The 25,160-nt window shown below is 55.5% G+C and overlaps 2 protein-coding genes across 2 annotated transcripts; both read right to left on the reverse strand.

Annotated features, from left to right (window-relative positions):
* Positions 1–4,925: 4,925 nt before the first annotated feature.
* Positions 4,926–14,062, reverse strand: LOC140900928 (uncharacterized). Its single transcript, XM_073318931.1, has 3 exons — positions 13,925–14,062; positions 6,141–6,549; positions 4,926–5,554 (listed from the first exon to the last, which is right to left on the reverse strand). Exons 2-3 carry the CDS (start codon positions 6,544–6,546, stop codon positions 5,148–5,150), a joined length of 813 nt encoding a protein of 270 aa, XP_073175032.1. The 5' UTR covers positions 6,547–6,549; positions 13,925–14,062; the 3' UTR covers positions 4,926–5,147.
* A 3,829-nt stretch (positions 14,063–17,891) lies between these two features.
* On the reverse strand, positions 17,892–23,975 carry KRT18 (keratin 18). The gene is made up of 7 exons (XM_073318713.1): positions 23,499–23,975; positions 21,152–21,234; positions 20,398–20,554; positions 20,069–20,233; positions 19,623–19,748; positions 18,846–19,069; positions 17,892–18,165 (listed from the first exon to the last, which is right to left on the reverse strand). The coding sequence occupies exons 1-7, from the start codon at positions 23,904–23,906 to the stop codon at positions 18,036–18,038; spliced, it is 1,293 nt and encodes a 430-aa protein (XP_073174814.1). The 5' UTR covers positions 23,907–23,975; the 3' UTR covers positions 17,892–18,035.
* Positions 23,976–25,160: the final 1,185 nt, after the last annotated feature.

Below are 25,160 nucleotides of genomic sequence, written 5' to 3' on the forward strand. Positions count from 1 at the left end.
CCAATTTATTGTTTGAAAAAAGGAAACAAAAATAATCTCTAAATTCCCATTTCTCTCTCTCAAACCAACTCTCTGCATTATTAATGCTGCTGGAAACATGAGCTGATGATTCCTCCACACACTCCTGTGGCATAGGTGAGTATTGTAGATGGGGAAACTGAGTCACAGAGCAGCATATTGACTTGCTTGAGTCCACACAGCAAGGTAGTTGCCAGGGCTGGGGTTAGAACCCAGGAGTCCACAAGTGAAGCAACCACCCCGAATCATGCCCCTTGTTCAAATTAGCCCCTATACCTAAATCCCCATACCTTTGCGAAGGTGATGGGAAAACCACAGAATCGTTGGTTCTCTGGTCCCCAGTTTCTGGTCAGGTCCCCGATTTATGGAAGCCTTTTGGGTCTTGCTAAGAGAAATCCCCATGTTGCAGCTTGTTCCTCCACTTCTCTGCCCAACCGACTCAGAACTTGGTATGCTCAAAATTCTCTCTGTCTCTCTTAAAGGGGCCATCACTTTAAAAGACTGTAATCCATTCCTGGACTGTAGTTTTATCCAGTCTGGCTCTAGGAAAGATTGTGATACAATAGTGACAATGTGGCATATTGGTCAAAGTAGGGGACTGGGGCATAGGGCTCCTTGGTTCTCTTCCTAATCCTGTTAGTAACTCCTTGTGTGCCCGTGGTCAACTCACTGCACAGCCCTGTAAAATGCCGGGGTTAATAATGCTGGCCTACCTGAGAGGGAAGTTAATAATCATCATAATAACTAATGATTATAATAAATACACTGGTTTAATTCACACACGTAAGGTGCTTTGAAATCCTCAGATGAAAGGAGTTAGGTACATGTAAACTATTAATAAAGGAATGTTGCTTTGTGTCCCAACCCCCATCGTCAGTAGGGAAAGTAAGAATATTATTCACTACGCAGATGATTGCCCATTGTGGCTGCATTAACCAGGGTACTTCACTGTATTTCACTTCAGGCAGGGTCAAAAGCTGGGGGTGAGGAAGGGGGGAAATTGCCCAGAAAAGGCATTTACAAAACAAGACCCATCCCAGTGAGATCTGACAGAAAATATTCATTAAATAACAAATTCCTAGGTCTGATTGAGTGCTGGTCATCAGTAGGTCTCAAAATGCTTTACAAAGGAAGTCAGTATCATTACCCCATTGTATATATAGGGAAACTGAGGCATGGAGCAGGGAAGTGACTTGCCCAAGGTCACCCAGCAGGCCAGGTGGCAGGGTTCAGGTCTCTTAAATCCCAGTCCAGTCCATTATCCACTAGGTCACACTGCCTAAGCACACTGCCGAGCTGCAGTGTTATTAAGACAATGGTTTGGGTACTGAAGTGGGTGTCAGGAGACCTGGGTTCTATTCCTGACTCTGTTCCATGGCCTTGAGTAAGTCACTTCCCTGCTTCATGCCTCAGTTTCCCCTCCCAAATAATTGTTTGTGTTGTCTAGAGGGCAAACTCTTCAGGGCAGGAGCTGTCTCTCACTGTGTTCATAAAGCACCTGGCACCATGATACCCTGCTGTTAGAAGATGAATAATAACAAGAAGCTCTGATCATGCTGCCTGACTGGGTTTGTCTCAGTGCATTCTGGAAGAATCTCCCATACTGCCTCTGCAAGACGTACATCCAGAGCAGGATCAGCAGCAGAGGGGGGCACCATGCCCAAGGATGCCCTACTCAATGGAGCAAAGTGTCACCAGAGGAAGCTTGCACAGCTCAATCATACCCTGAACGCTCCACAACTCAGACAACATCATCGATGCTCCTTCCTATGGATATGGGAACTGATGGATAAAGCAGCCACCTGGAGCTAGAGTGAGGGAATAGGGAAACAGCATGGCCTTGCTGCATGGGAAGGATGGGAGGATGAATCCATTAAAGAGTGAGGTGCTCAGGTACCCCAGTAATGGGGGCAGGGAAGCACCTGAGCTAGACATAATGACTGCACCCCCAGGTGCTTTTCAGCAGGGAGTAGGTGGTTGCATGTCTCTTCCCACCTCCAATGGCTGCAAGGGAGGCATATACAGGACTGCTCCTTGCTGTGGACAGGCAGCACAACCATGGCCTGTTGGAATCAGGGGCAGCTTTGTGAGCCAGTTGCAGACCCATTGCAGGGATCTCTTGGGCAACAATGCCTCTGCTAGGCCCTGGGCTACTCACAGAATAAAGTGCCACTTGAATACAAACAACCTTTACAGCTGAAAAACCCTGGTAATAGAGTCTGATCCCAGCCCCACTGCAACTTCCTGAGTCCTTTGCATGGGATGTGTCTCTTAGGTTATGTCTACACTACGAAATTAGGTCGAATTTATAGAAGTCGGTTTTTTGGAAATCAGTTTTATATATTCGAGTGTGTGTGTCCCCACAGAAAATGCTCTAAGTGCATTAAGTGCATTCACTTGGCGGAGTGCTTCCACAGTACCGAGGCAAGCGTCGACTTCCGGAGTGTTGCACTGTGGGTAGCTATCCCACAGTTCCCGCAGTCTCCGCTGCCCATTGGAATTCTGGGTTGAGATCCCGATGCCTGATGGGGCTAAAACATTGTCGCGGGTGGTTCTGGTACATATCATCAGGCCCCCGTTCCCTCCCTCCCTCCGTGAAAGCAGCAGCAGACAATCATTTCGCGCCTTTTTTCTTGAGTTACCTGTGCAGACGCCATACCACGGCAAGCATGGAGCCCGCTCAGGTAACCGTCACCGTATGTTTCCTGGGTGCTGGCAGACGTGGTACTGCATTGCTACACAGTAGCAGCAACCCATTGCCTTGTGGCAGCAGACGGTACAATAGGACTGGTAGCCATCATTATCATGTCCGAGGTGCTCCTGGCCACATTGGCCAGGAGCGCCTGGGCAGACATGGGTATAGGGACTACATTAGAAGTGACTTGACCAGGTCATTCTCTTTAGTCCTGCAGTCAGTCCTATTGAACCTTCTTATGGTGAGCAGCCAGGCGATACGGATTGCTAGCAGTCCTATTGTACCATCTTCTGCCGAGCAGCCATGAGATGTGGATGGCTTGCAGTCCTTCTGCACCGTCTGCTGCCAGCCAAAGATGTAAAAGATAGATGGAGTGGATCAAAACAAGAAATAGACCAGATTTGTTTTGTACTCATTTGCTTCCCCCCCTCCCCCGTCTAGGGAACTCATTCCTCTAGGTCACACTGCAGTCACTCTCAGAGAAGGTGCAGCGAGGTAAATCTAGCCATGTATCAATCAGAGGCCAGACCAACCTGCTTGTTCCAATAAGAACAATTACTTAGGTGCACCATTTCTAATTGGAACCCTCCGTGAAGTCCTGCCTGAAATACTCATTGATGTAAAGCCACCCCCTTTGTTGATTTTAATTCCCTGTAAGCCAACCCTGTAAGCCATGTCATCAGTCGCCCCTCCCTCCATCAGAGCAACGGCAGACAATCGTTCCGCGCCTTTTTTCTGTGCGGACGCCATACCAAGGCAAGCATGGAGGCCGCTCAGCTCACTTTGGCAATTAGGGGCACATTAAACACCACATGCATTATCCAGCAGTATATGCAGCACCAGAACCTGGCAGAGCGATACCGGGCGAGGAGGCGACGTCAGCGCGGTCACGTGAGTGATCAGGACATGGACACAGATTTCTCTGAAAGCATGGGCCCTGCCAATGCATGCATCATGGTGCTAATGGGGCAGGTTCATGCTATGGAATGCCGATTCTGGGCTCGGGAAACAAGCACAGACTAGCGGGACCGCATAGTGTTGCAGGTCTGGGACGATTCCCAGTGGCTGCAAAACTGTTGCATGCGTAAGGGCACTTTCATGGAACTTTGTGACTTGCTTTCCCCTGCCCTGAAGTGCTTGAATACCAAGATGAGATCAGCCCTCACAGTTGAGAAGCGAGTGGCGATAGCCCTGTGGAAGTTTGCAACGCCAGACAGCTACCGGTCAGTTGGGAATCAATTTGGAGTGGGCAATCTACTGTGGGGGCTGCTGTGATGCAAATAGCCCACGCAATCAAAGATCTGCTGATATCAAGGGTAGTGACCCTGGGAAATGTGCAGGTCATAGTGGATGGCTTTGCTGCAATGGGATTCCCTAACTGTGGTGGGGCCGTAGACGGAACCCATATCCCTATCTTGGCACCAGAGCACGAAGCGGGCGAGTACATAAACCGCAAGGGGTACTTTTCAATAGTGCTGCAAGCGCTGGTGGATCACAAGGGACGTTTCACCAACACCAACGTGGGATGGCCGGGAAAGGTACATGACGCTTGCATCTTCAGGAACTCTGGTCTGTTTCAAAAGCTGCAGGAAGGGACTTTATTCCCAGACCAGAAAATAACTGTTGGGGATGTTGAAATGCCTGTAGTTATCCTTGGGGACCCAGCCTACCCCTTAATGTCATGGCTCATGAAGCTGTACACAGGCAGCCTGGACAGTAGTCAGGAGCTGTTCAACTACCGGCTGAGCAAGTGCAGAATGGTGGTAGAATGTGCATTTGGACGTTTAAAGGCGCGCTGGCGCAGTTTACTGACTCGCTTAGACCTCAGCGAAACCAATATTCCCACTGTTATTACTGCTTGCTGTGCGCTCCGCAATATCTGTGAGAGTAAGGGGGAGACGTTTATGGCGGGGTGGGACGTTGAGGCAAATCACCTGGCTGCTGGTTACGCACAGCCAGACACCAGGGCGGTTAGAAGAGCACAGGAGGGCGCGGTACGCATCAGAGAAGCTTTGAAAACCAGTTTCATGACTGGCCAGGCTACGGTGTGAAAGTTCTGTTTGTTTCTCCTTGATGAAACCCCCCGCCCCTTGGTTCACTCTACTTCCCTGTAAGCTAACCACCCTCCCCTCCTCCCTTCGATCACCGCTTGCAGAGGCAATAAAGTCATTGCTGCTTCACAGTCATGCATTCTTTATTCATTCATCACACAAATAGGGGGATGACTACCAAGGTAGCCCAGGAGGGGTGGTGGAGGAGGGAAGGAAAATGCCACACAGCACTTTAAAAGTTTACAACTTTAAAATTTATTGAATGCCAGCCTTCTGTTTTTTGGGCAATCCTCTCTGGTGGAGTGGCTGGTTGGCCGGAGGCCCCCCCACCGCGTTCTTGGGCGTCTGGGTGTGGAGGCTATGGAACTTGGGGAGGAGGGCGGTTAGTTACACAGGAGCTGTAGTGGCAGTCTGTGCTCCAGCTGCCTTTGCTGCAGCTCAACCATACACTGGAGCATACTGGTTTGATCCTCCAGCTGCCTCAGCATTGAATCCTGCCTCCTCTCATCACGCTGTCGCCACATTTGAGCTTCAGCCCTGTCTTCAGCCCGCCACTTACTCTCTTCAGCCTGCCACTTACTCTCTTCAGCCTGCCACCTCTCTTCCTGGTCATTTTGTGCTTTCCTGCACTCTGACGTTATTTGCCTCCACGCATTCGTCTGTGCTCTGTCAGTGTGGGAGGACAGCATGAGCTCAGAGAACATTTCATCACGAGTGCGTTTTTTTTTCTTTCTAATCTTCACTAGCCTCTGGGAAGGAGAAGATCCTGTGATCATTGAAACACATGCAGCTGGTGGAGAGAAAAAACGGGACAGCGGTATTTAAAAAGACACATTTTATAAAACAGTGGCTACACTCTTTCAGGGTAAACCTTGCTGTTAACATTACATACATAGCACATGTGCTTTCGTTACAAGGTCGCATTTTGCCTCCCCCCACCGCGTGGCTACCCCCTCAACCCTTCCCCCTCCCCGTGGCTAACAGCGGGGAACATTTCTGTTCAGCCACAGGCAAACAGCCCAGCAGGAGCGGGCACCGCTGAGTGTCCCCTGAAGAAAAGCACCCTATTTCAATCAGGTGACCATGAATGATATCACTCTCCTTCGGATAACACAGAGAGATAAAGAACGGATGTTGTTTGAACGCCAGCAAACATACACTGCAATGCTTTGTTGTACAATGATTCCCAAGTACGTGTTACTGGCCTGGAGTGGTAAAGTGTCCTACCATGGAGGACGCAATAAGGCTGCCCTCCCCAGAAACCTTTTGCAAAGGCTTTGGGAGTACATCCAGGAGAGCCGCGAATGCCAGGGCAAATTAATCCTTTCACATGCTTGCTTTTAAACCATGTATAGTATTTTAAAAGGTACACTCACCAGAGGTCCCTTCTCCGCCTGCTGGGTCCAGGAGGCAGCCTTGGGTGGGTTTGGGGAGTACTGGCTCCAGGTCCAGGGTGAGAAACAGTTCCTGGCTATCAGGAAAACCGGTTTCTCCGCTTGCTTGCTGTGAGCTAGCTACAACCTCATCATCATCATCTTCTTCTTCGTCCCCAAAACCTGCTTCCGTGTTGCCTCCATCTCCATTGAAGGAGTCAAACAACACGGCTGGGGTAGTGGTGGCTGAACCCCCTAAAATGGCATGCAGCTCATCATAGAAGCGGCATGTTTGGGGCTCTGACCCGGAGCGGCCGTTCACCTCTCTGGTTTTCTGGTAGGCTTGCCTCAGCTCCTTAAGTTTCACGCGGCACTGCTTCAGGTCCCTGTTATGGCCTCTGTCCTTCATGCCCTGGGAAATTTTGACAAAGGTTTTGGCATTTCGAAAACTGGAATGGAGTTCTGATAGCACGGATTCCTCTCCCCATACAGCGATCAGATCCCGTACCTCCCGTTCGGTCCATGCTGGAGCTCTTTTGCGTTCTGGGACTCCATCATGGTCACCTTTGCTGATGAGCTCTGCATGGTCACCTGCAGCTTGCCACGCTGGCCAAACAGGAAATGAGATTCAAAAGTTCACGGTTCTTTTCCTGTCTACCTGGCCAGTGCATCTGAGTTGAGAGTGCTGTCCAGAGCGGTCACAATGGAGCACTCTGGGATAGCTCCCGGAGGCCAATACCGTCAAATTGTGTCCACAGTACCCCAAATTCGACCCGGCAAGACCAATTTAAGCACTAATCCACTTGTCAGGGTGGAGTAAGGAAATCGATTTTAAGAGCCCTTTAAGTTGAAATGAAGGGCTTCATCGTGTGGAAGGGTGCAGGTTTACATCGATTTAACGCTGCTAAATTCGACCTAAAGTCCTAGTGTAGAGCAGGACTTACATCACTGCTTTGGCTATGGGGCCGTGATTCTCATACCTTTGTGTCACCATTCACCCCCGTGTCACCATGTGTCACCATTCACCCCCGTGTGTAGGGGGTGTCAACCGCAGTGGTTCTGATCTGTGATGATTTCATACCGACTTTAGGTGTGTACAAGGGAGAATCACACCTGGAGCTTCTTGCAACCAAACCCCAGAACCCCAGAGCTGATGACCCTAGCCTAGGGCCCTGCTCCTTTAGCTCCAAGACCACAGACCTCAGCCACTTGAGCTAACATAGACATCCTCTAATGGTGAGCAGTAATAGGTCCGTTACCTCCTCTGTGTTCCAGCCAGTAGCGGATGACAGCATATATGTCCTGCCCAGCCACTGCTAGAGAATGCTATTGGCATATGGAGTTCAGAAGATTCAGATCAAAGTTGGGCATGAATCTGTAAAGCTGACAGCTACTCTGAATTTGATCTATCTGCATACATAGCTCTCTCTCCATAATATCTTTCTTTATTGATACATATCTATCTATTGATACATATCTTTCTTTCTTTCTTTCTTTCTTTCTTTCTTTCTTTCTTTCTTTCTTTCTTTCTTTCTTTCTTTCTTTCTTACTGATCACATCAGGTGTATATATGTGTATGATATACTAATATCTTTTACAAACCAGCTGTTACAAACCCATGATTCATCAACTCTCAGTCACTGACCTGCCGCCTTGTCTGGAAGGAATTTGATTCTATTGCTTGGAATGTTTGTCTTCGTGTTCCCCATTCTCCCCTCCTGTTTAACATTTGCGGATCTCTCCTCCCCTGTCCACACTGGAGGGCTCTGCTGTGTATTCTGCACATGAGATGAGGCAAGGTTGTGGAAGGGAGAACCACAGGGCAGATCCAAACCCTTTAGTGCAGAGCCAAGAGAATCCATGGACCTACAGGATGGGCTAATGGCTCCTTCCTTTAATCTGCTGCCCCGATCCATCGTGTGAAGCTGCTGTGGACTCACCAGCTCCATCGCTTACCCAGAGACTTAGCTGATGCCTTTACAATGGCCTAGCAAGTCCCTAGTGAGCTGGTTCTTGCTAGAAGGGTGGTAACACAGTTTCCCTGGCTGGTGTGAAATGGTCCTTAACATTATTCATGTGGCTATTACTCTGCCAAAGGGCTCTGGGATTTCTGTGAGATGGCACTGGCAGGGTTTTCAGCATGTGAGTTGCAGGGAGATGCACACCAGTTTGTTATTGTAGGGTCGTTCCTGAGTGAGGGACTATGCATACTGGTTTGTTATTGTAGAGTCACGTCTCAGTGCTGGGCTCTGCAAACTGGTTTGTTATTGTAGAGTCACTCCTGAGTGTGGGGCTATGTAGGCTAGTATTGTGGGGTTTCTCCTGAGTGCTGGGTTAAACACACTAGTTTGTTATCGCAGGGTTGCTCCTGAGTGCTGGAGTGACTGTGCGAACTCCTTTGTTTGTGCAGGGTTGCTTATGAAGGCTAATTTGCACATGCTGGTTTGTTATCAGAGGCGCCCTCGCCCCCTTCCTGAAGGCTGGGGCTCCCCACACTGGATTGTTACTGGAGGGTTGCTCATAGGCCCTGAACAATCAAAGCAGAGCTCAGCAAGATGGCAAATAAACAGAGGGGGATATAAACCCAGTTTTATCTATGGAGTGGGGAGAGACAAGGTGGGCGAGGTCATATCTTTTATTGGACCGACTTCTGTTGGGAAAGAGACATGCTTCCAAGCTCCACAGAGCTCCTCTTGTCTCTTTCTCCAACAGAAGCTGCTCCAAATAACGCGATGACCTCACCCACCTTGTCTCTCTCATAGCCTGGGGCCAGCATGGCTGCACCAACGCAGCAAACAAAATTTTTGGGTGTTCTCAAGGAGTAAAACAGAACGGCCACATGATGGCGCTGCAACCTCAGTAACAGGAAAGAGGGCTTCCCTGTTAACCCCCCCCCCCCCCCGCCAGTTGAAATGCAGCCTGGTGCAGAGTCATAGCACAAAGCCTGAGTGAGTTTTCAGTGCTGCATATGCCTCCTGCTGGCCCCTGCTCCCGGGTGACTCACCCCCTGGTATCTCCTTTCACCCAGACCAGACAGGGTATTTCTAGCATCCACAGCTACAGGGCCAGCATGGACCAGGCTAGGAACCTCTCCCCAAATACCTGCATACCCACGCATGGACTCCACCCTTTTCCAGCCAGGGGCCTATAGTCCCACCTTGTGGGATGTAAGAAACTCCCATTGACTTTAATGTCCCCAGGACCTGCAGCCAGGTTCAGCCTGGTTCTATGGCTGCAAAAAGGGCCTTAGGGCAGGTATAATGCTCCCTTGGGGAGTGGCACAGAGATCCCCTACACCATGCCCAGAGCTGGTGAATAGAGCTGCGGACTGTCTCTGCAGCGGCCCTGGTGGGAAGGGGCCCCGAGGAGTTTGGGCCGGTGCAGATGTGTGCCCCAGCCATTCTGAGCGCCCACAAGGGGCCATTGTGGTGCTCAGGGCTGCACCAGCCTGAGCTGGGGTGCTGCACCAGCCTCCACAGCCCCTGGATAGGAGGAAGGCAAGATGCATCCCCTCTGCCCCTGCCCTGGTGCGGAGTCTGCCCCCTGAAGCGTGAGCTGCGCGACGCCATCACCTTTGCATGGCACCGTGTTTTCCAGGGATGCTGAGTGATCCCGGCTCCCACGTGGACATGGATTCATGCCAAAGCAGAATCCAGAGTGTGAATTGGAGTGTGAACAGATCGAGTGCTGGGCTCATCCCTAGATTGCCTGACATGGATATGTCAGCAGACTGTGGGGCAGAACATGCCTCGCCTGACCCAAAAGGAAGCAATGAGCCACTTTTGGTCAGATTCCTAACTTCCTGTCCCTGCTTGCCCATTTCACACAGAATGTGGATGAAAGGGGCTAGCTCAGGGGTTCTTAAACTGGGGGTTGGGAAACCTCAGGGGGTCGTGAGGTTATTACATGGGGGGTCACGAGCTGCCAGCCTCCACCCCAAACCCCGCTTTGCCTCCAGCATTTATAATGGTGTTAAATATATTTAAAAATGTTTTAATTTATAAGGGGGGTTGCACTCAGCGACTTGCTATGTGAAAGAGGTCACCTGTACACAAGTTTGAGAACCACTGGGTTAGCTGGACTGGGTTCTTCTAGGACCAAATTCTACTGTAAGATCCCCCCCCCCATCAGTGCAAAGCTTGTGTGGCAAGCTGAGATCCTGCCTGCAGCTCCACAAGGGAAATGTGTGCATTCAATGATTTGTTTTGATATAGTCACTCCTGAGTTCTGGGCTGTGCAGCCTGGTTTGTTATTGTAGGGTTGCCTGTGAGGACCGGGCAGTACACACGGGTTCGTTATTGTAGGATTGCTTGTGAGTGCTTGGCTGCACATGCCGATTTGTTATGGTAGGGTTGTTCTTGCACGCTGGCCTGTGCACACTGGTTTTACCATCCTCTGCCTGGGGACAGACACCAGCGGAGGTGAGACAGAGCCCAGAGTGTTTGCCGCAGGAGCGGGGAATGCTTCCTGGGTTGGGTGCAGAGAAGCGAAACCTAACACGGGTGTATTATGGACAACATACCCCCATATCTCAATGTCTGTACTTTGACCGGTTAAACTTCTACCCCCAATCGGGGAGATTGCAGATTATGTATTCCTTACGCCACCCGTTCCTAAACCTAATTTCACACCCCTTGATAATCTGTACCTTATTCCCTGATAACCAGAAATTTCTATGCTTAAACTCTGTACCGTTTCCTTTTTACTTCAACATTATCTTAATAAAACTATTAAATTTGTTTCTCTGAAAAGCTAGCTTTCTTGGGACGCTAGCTTCTGTCCCTGGCACTCACTCCACGCTGCATCTGCCTCCTCTGCTTGATCAGTGCACAACACGGAGCCATGCAGCGGGGAGAGCTTAACTTGAACTCTGCCTCTCCAGGGGCTGGAGCCCAGGGACCCCAGTGGGCCGGCAGAGACATTTGCACAATAAACACGCGTGGACCCCACACCTGCTGGGAGTCCTGTCATTCCTGGCAGCTGGGTAGACATTCCTGCTTGGCTGCATGTGAGCTGTTGAAACAATGAGGAGAAAGGACCAAAAACAACTGACCCCAGCCCAGCCCTGAAATTCCAGAGGAATCAAAATACCCAGACGCTTCCCTATGAGAACAACATGCAGGCTCTGGCTAGGGAGGCCTGTGGGAGGATAGAAGCTAGCTTAGCTCACGAAAGCTCATGCTCAAATAAATTGGTTAGTCTCTAAGGTGCCACAAGTACTCCTTTTCTTTTTGCGAATACAGACTAACACGGCTGTTCCTCTGAAAGCTTCTTCACTGTAGCATCATGGCCTCGGGTCGGGTGATCCTTCTGCAGTCACCAGTCAGTGTGGAGGGGAATGTGGGGGTCAGGGAAAAGGTGTGGACACAGACACTTGCCCTGCTGCTGGTGGTGTGGGGATAAATGGAGGATTTGGAGCCTCTGCCAGTCCACTTGTGCCAGGTGCCCTGGATTCTCCTTAGCGCGTGACAGGGCAGTGGAAAGACAATGAGGAGGGGAGAGGCAATTCTGTCGTGTAGCTGCACCCCGGGGCTGGAGGAAGGCCCCTCTGGTTTCTCTGCCAGGCTGGAGCAGCACACCCAGGTAGCCGGCGATGTGGAGTGTTCCCAGCTGCGGCCTGGAAAGCCCCAGGCTTCCCTCTGTGCCGGGCCAGGAGGGAGGAAGGGCCCTGGGCTCCAGGCTCGGGGGCTGTGATGAGCCTGGACTCCAGCTCATCACAGCCCCCAAGCCTGGAGCCCAGGGCCCTTCTCGTGGGCGTGGTTCGTTTTGATCCCTGCCATGCTGGTGTGTCCGCACTGGGCGTGGGACCCTGTTGAAGGACTATGGGGGGCCAGACTACCCCAGCGTGGCTCTCAGTGTGGCTGGATCGCACATAGAGGTGTCCAAGCGGGACAGATTTTGAAGGAGAGAGAAGGGATGGTGGGTGTTGTGTGACCAGGCCGTGGGAGGAAGGCTCAGCCCCTAGAAGCCTGGGGGTGCAGTGATCAAAGGCACCGAGGAGGTGTGAATGCCCAGCTCCCCTTGCTGCCTTAATCTCCTCCCAGGTTCCTCATCTTTCCCTGGGATGGTCTAGACCAATGAAATTCGCAACTGCACCGGTGCAAAACCATTACACTGGTGTAGAGACATGACACAACGGGGCTGTCTGGGTGCAATTCACAATGGGGTGAGCTGTCCTGGTGCAAAGCACCATCTCGTACTTCTCCACTGGGGCAAAAGGCTGACACTGATGCACCCCGAACCCCTCTAGGCAGGAACTCCCTCTGCTGTAGGTTATCACCACAGGCTGAGCAGGATGATAATCCCAGGGGATTCTCCTGCCTGCAGGCAAGGTCGTTAGGAGCTCTACCCTGCCTAGAGGCTGTTCTCAGCATGCAGGGCTGGCAGGTGAAATGAGCAGCAGTGGGAGGCCATCAAGAAGAGAGATTAGAGATAGTTCCTGTAATTGCTCCCAGAGCCTGGCATTGTGTTGGTATCATGCTCATCAAGAGTGGGACTTTCCAGCCTTGGGGAGGGGCTGCGGCCTGCTCTGACAATCCCTAGAATGCCTGACAGCCCCATTCCCGTCTGGAGCAGAAATTCCAGGGCTGCAGGAGATTCTGCCCGGACAGAGCCTGTATGGGACGTCCCGCCCCCCCCACTCCTCTGATGGGGCCACTCCAGCCACGCAGCAAAGGCTCACCCCTCCAGCAAGAACACACTGCCTGCCTGGCTGTGATGGGGCACTGCCCGCTTCCTGGAACACAGACCGGCCTGGCAAGGGGGCAAAGGGTTCCCCTGGAATCCGGTGCCACTAGAGACAACCCCCCGGCCAATATACAGTCCTCCCATGGGCACAACAGACCCCAACCAAAGCTAAATGAGTACAGGGCCCTGAACAGATAGATAAATACCCAGTAACATCTATCTATCTATCTATCTATCTAGTCACGTGCAACCAAATTTTCCAAAGTAACCCCTAACTCTGGATGCCTCGTTTTGGGGCACCTAGTTTGAGACCCCTAAGATATCCAGGCAACAGCTGAAGTTTGTTGGGAACCGGGGGCCCTCTGCACCCTGGAAGTTTCAATCCATCCGTGAGCCTTGTTCCCACCCGCCAGGGCTCCGGTTCAATTTCTTCAGGCTTTGCTGGCTGAGCTGTCATTAACACGGCGGTGGGGGGTACGCGCAGAGGGGCCCGTGAAAGCCCCTGCCACGCTTGCAACTCGGAGAGGCCGTGCCACCACGCAGCCGCATTGCTGTGGGGGAGGTCACGCCACCAGAGTCCGTCTCAGTGAGCTGCGGATATGAGAGAGGAAGTTGTTTAAAGTTTAACTGCGGATTATTCTCCTGAACGCCTGCTAGCAGGGGAACGAATGTTTGGGGTGGGAGCTTGTGCCAGCTTTCGCTTTCTGGGCAGTGCCACCAGAACTGAGTTGCTGTGGGGAAGCTCCTGCACTGGAGTCCCACCTGGGCACTGCTATGGGGAAGCTCCCAACGCTGGGGGTCCCTGCAGCCCACAGTCTGCACTAGACAAGCCCAGAGGAGGTTGCGCAGGGCTCCCTGGCTGGGGTGAATGCATTTCTCCACTTGCCTTCCTCTTATTTCTGTGTGGGGTGTCTGACCCTCATGTCAAGGGCCCAGGCTAACTGCATCAAAGGGTTTAGTGTCTGGAGATAAGGTGGTAACACAAGGGGCTTTTGTTTGTATGTTTTCCCCAAGGCAACGGAGTCACTGATCAAGGTCATCTCAGCAGTGACTCACCCTTGTGCCGTCACACACACAAACACACGCAAACACACACTCACCTGCACCGCTCCTGAGCTCTCCCCTGCCAAGCCAGTTGCATGGTCTCTGCGTTTGCACGGGTGCGCCTCTCCTTTCACAGTCTGCGTTTGGGGTGAGTCTGCCAGGGCTTTGCATATCCTACTGTAGCTAGGCACCCCGTTCGGGGCAGGCAGCCCCCCTCACCCTGTCCTGACAGAATGGGTGAGCAAAGTCCCCCGTTTCAGTGGTGGAGCAGGGTCCCTGCTGGTGACTCATGCCAGAGCAGCGTGGGAAGTGGGTGTCCTTGAGAATGACTCAGGCAGCCGTGGGGCATGGTGGGGAGTTCTGGATAACTGACTCATCCAGGACTCTCTGACCCCAGAGCGGGGGATCCAGGGTCTGAACCCCACACAGGCGGAAGGATCTATCAGAGCTTCCTGCCTCTACCATCCGCTCCTTGGCTAAATAGGGAATTCTCCCCTAGGCAGGTACCCCTGCCTGCTCCTCGTCCAGGGCCAGGACCAGAACCCCGGTGTCCTGGTGCCCAACCTTGTGCTCTAACCACTAGATGCTGCCTCCCACTTGGAGGGGTTCCAAATCATGAGTCAACTCCCCCCCAAAATCATGATTGGCTCAACAGTCATGCCATTAAAAAAATCATCCTGTGATCTTTTTCTTGTCCATCTGTGTTTTGAGCTGCGAGAGTCCCGTTTCCAATGTCTCTGCACGCCGGGACTCCAGAAGCTGGCGCTTTGAAGCACCAACTAGCATGAGACTTGGCCCTGCTGTGCCTAGCAGGAGGGGAAGCCTAGGTCTCCTCTCTGCAAACACCCTGGTTCCCAAGCACAGCGGGGCGGTATCAGTGAGAATTCCCTGTTTGCCCTGGTTGGCACAAGATCATTAGCCCACAGGGCCCCTTCTTAGCACAAGTTCCCACAGGAAAAGGCCGTCTCTCCCCAGAAACAAATATTTGTCTTTGAGGGTGTTGTACCCATCTATCAGCTCTGCCCAGCCAGAGCTATTCTAGCTGCCATCCCAGGGCCAGTGCGTTATCTGAGCTCCACCAGAGACCTTGGATGCTCCAGCTGAGCCAGAGGGAAACAGGGTGATGGAGGGCTAGGGGAACAGGCAAGGTCCGGCTGGCATGAGAGATGGGGCATCTGGCTGGGATGGAGCAGCTCTGGGCATGGCGTGCGATGACCGGCAGCACAAGAGGCTGCAAGGGTAGTGGAGAGAAATAAGGTGCCCTAACACAAACGGTTGCACCCCCACCACATACATGTGAGTCTGCAACCTCCATGCCCCCCATGTCTAGCTGTCTAGTACTGACCTGCCCCGCCCTCCCTCCACTGTAGCATCAGAAGGCCACAGCAACGCGCCTACCTACGGTGGCTTGGAAGGATTTGATTTTGATCGGTAAATGCTGGTGAACGTCAATTTCACGGCCCAAGAAGCGACGACAAAAACCTGCGTGTGCGTACACACCCGCACACCCACACCCCGAGGCTGAACACACACAGGCAGTGCCCAGCCCAGCCTGTGCGCGCACACCCCTTAGCCTGCACACCCACCCATGGACACCCCCCCCGGAGGCTGAACACACACAAATACACCCCCACACCTCCTGAGCCTGCACACACTCACACACACACACACCCACGCCACTGTTACTCCAAAGCCCCCGGTTTGAAGCGCATGCCCAGAGAGGACAAAGGCCCAGATCCTCAGAGGTACTGAGGTGCCTGACTCCCATTGAAATCAGTGGGCGTTTAAGGATGTGGGGTTCTGGTTGCTCTAATCAGTTGATCTGGTTTCAGTGCAGACGGGTGCTGGATGCAAACCCGACTCCTCTCCCTGCGAGTGGGAAGCCTGGGCCCCAACCTACAGGGGCGGCAGCTGCTGCAAGGGTTACCCCAAGGTTACCTGGAGCGCCGGCTCCCACTGGTTACCCTTAGCGGGGCAAATCGGGAGGAACGGCACCGAAATCAGCGGGGTTCCTTGGTGTTTACATGAATGTGGCTGAGAGCAGCGGGGTTGCTTGGCCCCAGCAGAAGGGAGTGGAGCAGCACCTGCCAAATTCCCTTCCCTCTGAATCGTCCTCAGTAATCAGCTGCTCCTCCCTGCTCCCGAGGCTGGGGTCTGCCCAACTCTGCTCATTAGGAGCGGGAAAGGGAGTAGCTGACACTTGCTGTGCCTACTTTACACTGGGAGAGGCTGGGGCTGGAGTAGCTGGGAGCTCGCCGCTAGGGCCAGCGCTCCTGCCCTGCTCCCTACAGCGCCCCCTGGTGGGAGAGGCCAGGACTGAACATCATCATCTGAGCAGCGTCTCATACTAGGCATAGGAATGGGCGGAGCTTATGTTGTGGGCAGAGCTTATGTCGTGGGCAGAGCTTGGAAGAATACCCCACCCCTTCTCCATCCCCAAGTGCTAAATTTTGGGATTCCTTCCATGGCTGGCGCCCATCCGCCAGCCTGCCTGGGGGGTCCTTCATTCTGCCACTGCCCTGTGACTGTGCCCCCATAGCACCCAGGGGCCCTGCAACCCAGGGACTCATCTGTGGCCATGCCACCGTGGATCTAAGGAGCCAAAATGAGTGTGACCGATTCAACCCCCTTCGGGGGAAGAGGCTGATAGTTGGAGGAGACAGGTCAGGGGAAAACCCTAGAAAGACCCTCAGATTCCTGGCAGGAATCTGAGGGTCTTTCTAGGTCCAGCTGCCTTTAGAGAGCAGAAGGGATACGACCAGCGCTCTGCCTTATGGAAGGCTACTGGGGCCACTTACTAGCCAGCCCAGCCTTGGAGAGCCATGGACTACTGCACTGGGCAGAACAGCTCCGCCCCCCAATCTAGTGCTAAGGGTGAAGTGTAGGATGCCTGTGGCCCCGACTTGTTCGCTCCAGTTGCAACAGGCCTGGAAAGTGGGGTTATTGAGTTTAGTGCCACGGCGCCATTAGGGGGCTGGACATGGGCAGCCCCCCTCCATGGAATAAGGCATCCTGGGGTGGCCCCAGGACTAGCGGAAGAGGAATTAAATCCATGAGCCCCACTGCAGACCGAGCCCCACCATGGCAATGGGCCATTCAGAGAGACACAGACGGGGTCTGTGCGATCGGGGGAGGGAGGCAGGACGGGAACCCCGAAGGAGGGAAATGGAAGGGTGAGAGCTTAGAATTGGGGAGGCTAGTTAAAGCATGAGATTGGGGATAGGGGGACCCCCTAGGTCCTATTCCTGACTATGGGAGGGAATGCGGTCTAATGGTTAGAGTGGGGGGAGGGTGTTGCTGGGAATCAGGACTTCTGAGTTCTTTTCCTGACTAAGGGGAGTGCAGGCTAGTGATTAGGGGGGTGGGGTGGTGGGAGTGGGAGTCAGGACTTCTGGATTCTATCTCTGGCTCTGGGAAGGAATGTGGTCTAATGGTTAGGGCGGGGTGGGGCTGGGAATCAGGACTCCTGGGTTCTATTCCTGACTCTGGGAGGGAAGTGCAGTCTAATGGTTGGGGGAAGAGGGGTGGAGTCAGGACTCCTAGGTTCTCTCCCTGGCCCTGGGAGGGAGTGCTGTCTAATGATTAGAGTGGGTGGGGCGGGGGGGTGGGGGCTGGGAATCAGGACTCCTGGGTTCTGGGTGGGGAGTGCAGACTGATGATTAGAACAGGGATGGGGAGTGGCTGGGATTCAGGACTCCTGGGTCCTCCTCCTTGCTAGGAAAAGTTTGGGGGAGTGGTTAGACCAGGGACTGGACATCTATCCCAGCTCTGCCAGTGACTGGCTCTGTGACTTTGGGCAAGTCGTTTTATCTGCCACATGCCTCGGTTTTCCCATCTGGATATCGGAGACATAGGGCTACGACCCTACATGACCAGGGTGCCATGCGGCAGCATGGGAAGCGCTCTGAGCACCTTGGGCAGGGGGCCACTTTACACCCGCATTAGCAGGGAACTCAGGGCTCAGCCAGGATCCCCCACCCCTCCCCCAAAGCCCCCCCCCGAAGCCCAAGAGAAGCAGCCCGCTCTGAGGCCAACTACGTATTTTATTGAGTTCCGCTGACCAAGCAAGTGGGCGGAGGGAGGCAAAGCAGGCTGCCTGCGGCCCTCCCAGGGCACCGCAATGCCAGATGCTAAGGGAAGGGAGCAGGGACCATGGGGTGCGTCTTCTCAGTTCTCGATCACTTGCGACTTGCTGGTCTCCGACACCACTTTGCCGTCCACCAACTTCTTGGTCGTGGTGACGACCTGGTGGGTGGTCTGCGTGACACTGCTGCTGTCCACCAGAGCGTCGTGCAGGCTGCAGAGTGGGAGAGAGGGAGCGTGAACACTCAAGGGGCTTTCCCAGAGGCCCTGGTCCACTGCATGCAACCAGAGACGGAGACCTGCCGCACACCCCTTGGGAGGGAGGTCATCAGGGAGCAGCCCACGCGGGATCAGTAGCCTGGGGTGGCATTATGCCCTGGCAAGCATTAGCTCCTCCCTGCCCCCACTCAATGGGCACCCACTTGCCCCGCCACCGGCTCCCTGCCAGGGCCATGAATCCAGGGAACGTGGGGTTCTAGCGATGAGGCTCCTCTGGGGGACAGCCCCATATGTGTGGTTGGTCCCGCACGGCCCCTCAGAGGGACAGAGCCCATTCCTGGTGGGGATCTGAGCCTGACTGCCCCTTCCCATCCCTGGGGGAACCTCAGGGGCCCCGTGGCCCAGCAAATGGGGCCAAACACTGGGAAGGTTATTGGGTGCATTACTGACCCTCTCTGGCCTGGGTCAAATCACAGTAGCTTCCCGGACCCTCAGCTAACCCAGCTAGGAATTGCTATAACAGGGAGTGGGGGGCAAGATGGTTTATCTTGGAGCCAGGTTTCCCTAGCAGAACAAACGACGAAGTCCAGGGGCCCCAGGGTTAAATCCTCCCTACTGGAGTTGGAAAGAAGCAGGGCTGAGGGAGGAACCGACGCCCCGACCCGAGGCACTCACTTGAACTCCTCTCCGCCCTCCAACAGCTGCCTGTAGGTAGCGATTTCTGCCTCCAGCTTGTCCTTGATGTTCAGCAGGGCCTGGTAGTCCTCAGACTGGCGCTGGATGTCGTTGCGTACCTGAGCCAGCTCCGCCTCGGCCCGCAGGAGCTGCCCATTCAGATGCTCCATCTGCACGATGTAGTGCTGCTCCACGTCCCGCAGGTTTGCCTCCAGGCTGGCTTTCTGCAAGGGGAGGAGAGGTCAGTGCCATGCCTCAGTGGGCACCAGCCATACCTCTGGGGAGGATGCCAGGCACCAGTTCCTCCCCTTTGGGGGGCAGCATTGGACAAGGAGAAACCAGGATGGGGTCTGGCTGAGGGTGACAGGCCAACGCTAGCTCCCCCGCGGCCCACGGAGGGTATCCCCGGCAGGGCCAACGCTAGCTCCCCCGCCGCCCACGGAGGGTATCCCCGGCACACTGGGATGCTGTCCACCTCTAATGTGGTTGCCAGCCTGAGCGCTGGGGCTGGATCAGGGCTCTGGGGGAGGACAAGGAGAAAGCCCCCTCCCTGCGCATGGTTGGGGAGAGGCTCAACAGGGTGCAGGAGACCCTGGACATGATGTGGGAGAGCCCAGCTGTGGTACTGCGGGAGGAGTGGGACAGGGAGAACCCGACCTGGTGCTGGGAAGGGGGAAAGCGGCGCTGGGGACGGGGGAGTGAAGGAGGAGCCCAGCTGCAGTGGGGCCGGGAGTGGAGCAGGGGGACCCCAGCTCTGGCCCGGGAGGAGAAGCGTACCAGGTTGCGCAGGGACTCCACCTCGATCTCCAGCGTCTGGTAGGTGCGGCGCAGCTCGGAGACACTGCTGCGGGCCACCTCGATCTCCTTTGTGTTCTCGGTGATCTCCGCGGTGCTCTGGGTGATCTGGAGGGGGACAGGGAGCAGGGACGGGGCAGGCCAGTTACTTGAGGATGTGGGAGGGAGTCTCTTCCTTGCCAGCCAGAGCTAGCCTGGTCCACACCTCCCAGACCCTGACACCCCAGGGGATGGAGCTCCAGCAGCCCTGTCTCCATCATGGGCCAAATCAGAGCCCCGGATCAGAACCGCCCCTGATTCTGGTCTTGGCGGCATGAACTCATCCTGAACGTGCCCAAAGAAGTCTACTTAAGTGGCCTAGTTCTTGAGAGTGGCAAGAAGTGGGGGACCCCCCTGGGGACAGGCCGTAACCCCTTCCCCCGGCTCACCATCTGGTTCCATTGCTGGTCCAGGTCCGCCATGTTCTTCTGCGCCAGCGTGTCATACTGAGCCCGGATCTCCGCCATGACCTTGCCCAGGTCCTGAGGCTGAGCGGCATCCACTTCCACTGTCAGCCCCGAGCTGGCGATCTGGGCCTGCAAGCTGTCCACCTCCTGCGGGGACAATCCCAGACCCATGAGATGTCCACTCTTTGGGAGAAGCAACCCCCACCCCACCCCATCCTGGGCCCTTCTGGGGGCTACCTTCTACCCCCCAATGGTGAGCCACGCAGGATAGTCCTGTCCCACGTGGGCACAGTCCCCCCTCCCCAGCTTACATCCTGGTGGTTCTTCTTCATGAAGATCAGCTCCTCCCTGAGGGACTCAATTTCGCCCTCCAGCTGCAGCCGGCTCATGTTGGTGTCGTCGAGGACCTTCCGCAGCCCGTTGATGTCGCTCTCCACCGACTGGCGGATGGCCAGCTCCGACTCGAACCTGCGCCGGGTGGGGGGGGAGGAGGAGCAGGAGAGGCTCAGTGCTTGGGGACGGAGCTCCAGCTCTGCAGGGGGGCTGGAGCCCCTCTGCCATCTGTGGGGGTGAGGAGGGGGCATTTGGGGGGGCAGAGCCCCTCCCTCATGTATAGGGTGCTGCAGGGGGTGCATTTGCAGGGCAGAGCCCCTCCTCCATTTGGGGGAGTGCATTTGGGAGGGAACAGCCCCTCCCCCATTTGTTGGGGTGCTGCAGGGGGTGCATTTGAGGGACACGGCTCCCCCACCACGTGTGTGAGTAGGGCGGGGGTGTATGTTTGGGGGTTGAGACTCCTGCACCATGAGTCTGTGTGCTTGGGGGCGGGGGGAGCAGCCTGAGTGACAGACCTCTCCACCCTCCGTGTGGCAGAGTCCCCTCAACATCCGGGGTGCAGCCAGCTCAGCAGAGCTGCTGCACCCCTCCCATATACCCTGGGGGGAGGGAGCTTCCCCTCTGGGTCGTGCCCCTCCCTCCTGGCTTCCCACCCCACCAGGGGATCTCCGCCCCGGCCAGGGCAACGGGGGTCAGGGCGAGAGGAAAGTGACTGCTCGGTGGGGCGCTCACTTGACCCGGAAGTCATCGGCGGCCAGGCGGGCGTTGTCAATCTGCAGGACGATGCGGGCATTTCCCACGGCGCTCTCGAAGATCTGGGCAGGGGGAAGATGCATGGCGGGCGGATCAGTGGGTGGAGAGAGCAGCCCTGGGGCTGGCTGGGTAGGGGGGGCACGGACAAGGGGCTGAGTTCTGAGCTCCCCCAGGGGGGTGTGCATGCCCCCGGGATGGCAGCAGGGTCCCATCTCCCTGCGATGCCCCACAAGAGCCAGAGGATGCCCCACCCAGCCGCTGATCCAGGAATCGCTCTCCTGTGCCAGCCTCCGCCGGGAACCTGAATCTCCTGGGCTCCTGCCAACCCACGGCATTGTTTGTCTAGCTCAGCACAGGTGCAAGGCAGGTGCGGTTCCCACAGCAACGGGAGACGAAGGCGCTTAAAGAGACACCGCCCGGTCTATTCGCGGGGGCCCGTCACCCTGAGATCTGAGCCCTAAAAATGGGAGTAACCCCTGAATTACTACAGCTGACGAGCACAGGAGAGCCAGGACGCCTGGGTCCTACAGGCGATCCTACCGGTGAATAAAACCCAGGCGTCCTGGCTCCCATTCCCAGTCCCGTCGCTGGGTGACCTTGGGCAACAGTTAGGCCCAAAGTGGCCTAAAATTTGGGGTACCCCACTTTTGGGGTGCCCGACTGGAGACTGGTTTGAGAGCAACCCACAGTGCCAACAGAAGCCTCCATGTTTGCTCAGCCCCTCCGAAAAGCAGGCCACGGTGGCTGGATTTCGCCGTGAGCTCAGCTCCGGCTACTCCCCTAAATAACAGCCAGTTTTCTAGGCCTGCTCCCCAAGTACTAAGCTCTTGCCGAAAACCCAGCACTGGCGCGGGGGGTGCAGAGCACTTTGAAAATCTGTGAGATCCCCGTCTCAGAGATGGGGAAACCGAGGCATGGGGCAGTGACGTGACTTGCCCAAGGTCACCCAACCAGCCAGTGGGCGAGCTGGGAATAGAGCCCACATTTCCAGTCCAGTGCTCTGCCCACTTCCAGATGGGGCTTCCTCCTGTTGCCCTGCACACCTGTTCCCACCGCAGCTTTCCAAACGGTCTCACTGTGTCTTTGTTCCGTTTGCAATGGTGACTCAGCCCAGAGAGAGAACAAACATCCACTTTGTTCCCCGCCCACCCCAGCTACACCCCACCGCGCCGGTTTTACCCTGACCCATCCCACCCTGCACGGGGAGAGAGTTTTCAGTCAAGGCAGGATGCTCGGAGCAAACAAGCAAATGGCCCTGAGATCGCCCTGGGGGGCTGGTTCAGGAAACAGGCACGCAACAAACATTAAGGAAAGTAAACCAGCCCCAACAGCGGCAGTGTGGCCTAGTGGCTAGAGCACTGAACCAGGACTCGTGAGACCTGGGGTCAGGCCCTTGCTCTACCACTGACCTCGGGCAAGTCGCTTTGCTGCTCTGTGCCTCAGTTTCCCCTCTGCCTATTTAGAAGGGGAGCGCATGCCAGGGCAGGGGCTGCTTTCCCCCCAGTGGGTGTGCAGTGCCTGGTGCAATGGGGCCGCTACTAGAATAATCATCTGCTTTGAGGGAGGGGCCGAGACCCCCTCAGCACCCCCCCGAGTGGGGGGGAATTAAACCCCCTGCTGCCCCAAGGGGCTGTAGCTGGAGCAGCAGGGAAAAGCAGGGATTTCGCCCTGCCACACCCTGCTTTTGCACCTTGGCTGAACTTCAGGCCACTGTGCAGGGGAGGTTAATGAGTAACTCGGGGGGAGGGAGGGGGGCATGAGCCCCAGGCTGCAGCAACAGTGCCTGCCCTCTCTGGGCCTCACAGGGGGCTGGGTTGGGCCCCTCACCTTGGCCTACAGCCCAGCCGGACCTGGCATGCCCAGGCGCAGCACCACAGCGAGCTGATGGCCGAGGGACCTCCTGGAGGCTTGGGGGGAGCCCAGGCGGGTGAATGCATGGGGCTGCACTTGGGACATGGGTGCAAGTCAGTAACCCTGCAACGCTCCCCAGAGGGGGGCAGCCTTGTTCCTAGGCTTTCCCTTGCTGCACGGTCCCCTGCAAGGGTAGCAAACCCACACTACGCCCTGCCCCTCGGGGGGCGGGGGAGGGGAAGCGGGGGGGACAGAGGGCTGATCCCAGATATGGGGATGCCGACAGGTGCATGATCGTCCCCTCTCTCATTGGGTTCCTGCTTGGTCCCAGGCAGAGGTGGTACTAGAATTGGGCAGGGGGGGGTCCTGCATGTGCCACCTCCTCCCTGATACAGTGGGTTTGGGGGCTGCAGATCTGAGCGTGATCCAGGTGACCAAGGCTAGGAGGGGGAGGCAGGAGCAGGGAGCATCTCACCTGGTTCCTCAGGTCCTCGATGATCTGGAAGTAGCGGCTCCAGTCCTGGGACCTGGGGCCCTTCTTGTCCATGAACTCCCGGATCTGGAGCTCCAGCTTGCGGTTGTCGGTTTCCAGGCTGCGCACCCTCTCCAGGTAGGAGGCCAGGCGATCGTTCAGATCCTGCATGGTTTCCTTCTCGTTCTGCACCACCCCGGAGCCCGACAGGGAGATGCCGTAACTGCCTCCAGAGCTGCTGCCCTGGAAGCTGGAGCCCAGGCTGGTGGCCCTGGCCATGGAGATCCTCGAGCCAGAGCCCCCGGCCCCGGCGTAGACGCTGGCAGCACTGGTGTTTGGGGCGTACCTCCTGCCCATGATGCTCGGACTTCTCAGGCTGCTGGAGTAGGAGGTGGATCTGGAGAAACTCATGGTGCTGGTGGGGACGGACAGAGAGAAGAGTTTGCAGCAGTTAGTAAGGTCTTCGTCTGTGCAGGGCTGGACTGGATGCAGGCTGGAATTTATAGCCAGGAGCAGAGGAGGGGCCGGGTAGGGCTTAGCCACCCCCACCTCTACCAGCTTCCCTCTGCTCCAGGAAGGTGGGGCTAGGCGAAGGCCTGGTCCTGGCCTTTGTTTGCACAGCCGGCTCACCTGAACCCTTGCCAAGGGCCCAGCCCCTGCTCCATGGAACCAGATACCACCCAGAGCCACCCACGCCTGTTCCTGAGCTGTGCCTGGCTGAGGAGGCTGGACGGGGGAGTTCTGGGCAGAGTTAGCGGAGAGATCTGGCGAGCAATGGGGGAGCTGGGGCCTTTCCGTCCCAGCTCTCTCTGGGCTGAAGCCTGTCGTCAAGCCAGCGCGGTGGGGGGGGTGGTGTCGAGCAAGAGATTTGGGCCTGTGATTCTGGGGCCAGGCGTCTGGTCAGTGCAAAGGGGAAAGTGGCACGGATGGAGTTGCCCATTGCTGGCCACAGCAGCCACCTGCCTTTCTCCCCTGCGCTGGCTCTCGGCCCGGGAAGCCTGCCCTCGTAGTTCCCGGGGCGGGGCGGGTTGAGAGCCATTTGGTAACCTCGCTTGCCTTTTGCAATTAGTGCATCCGGCGCTTGCCCCCTCCTTCTAGCTGCCACAGTGCTTGCCCCCTCCTTCTAGCTTCCCAGCACCCCGTGGGTGGGGGGCTGATCTGCTGCTGAGCGGAGTCCCCTTGCACCAAATTCCGAAGGTGCAGAGACAGGGGGATCATAGCAGCCCCCAGCCGAGTGGGGCATAGGGGCAAAGTAGATGGGGTGCGCCAGCAAAGAGCAGGCTGCAATCACTCCCTAACAAGTATCTCCATGCTCGCTTAGCTGGGATCTCTGCTTGCTAACCCGGTGTGCAAATGTGGTCCTGTCTGCATGCTAACCCAGCATGCAAATATGGTTCTCTCTGCATGCTAACTCGGCATGCAAACATGGTTCTCTCTGCATGCTAATCTCGTGTGCAAATGTGGTCTTCTCTGCATGCTAACCCGGCATGCAAATATGTGCTAACGTTGCATGCAAACAGGGTTCTCTACGCTTGCTAATCCAGTCCGTCGTTCATGCTTCACATGGTTCTCCATGCATGCAAGTCCGGCTTTCACAATCCACAAACCCCAATTTCTGTGCACGCAAACCCAGATTTCTGGGCATGCAAGCCCTGATTTTTATAC

The sequence above is a fragment of the Lepidochelys kempii genome, chromosome 20 (genome assembly GCF_965140265.1).
Source record: "Lepidochelys kempii isolate rLepKem1 chromosome 20, rLepKem1.hap2, whole genome shotgun sequence".
Lineage (NCBI taxonomy): Eukaryota > Metazoa > Chordata > Testudines > Cheloniidae > Lepidochelys > Lepidochelys kempii.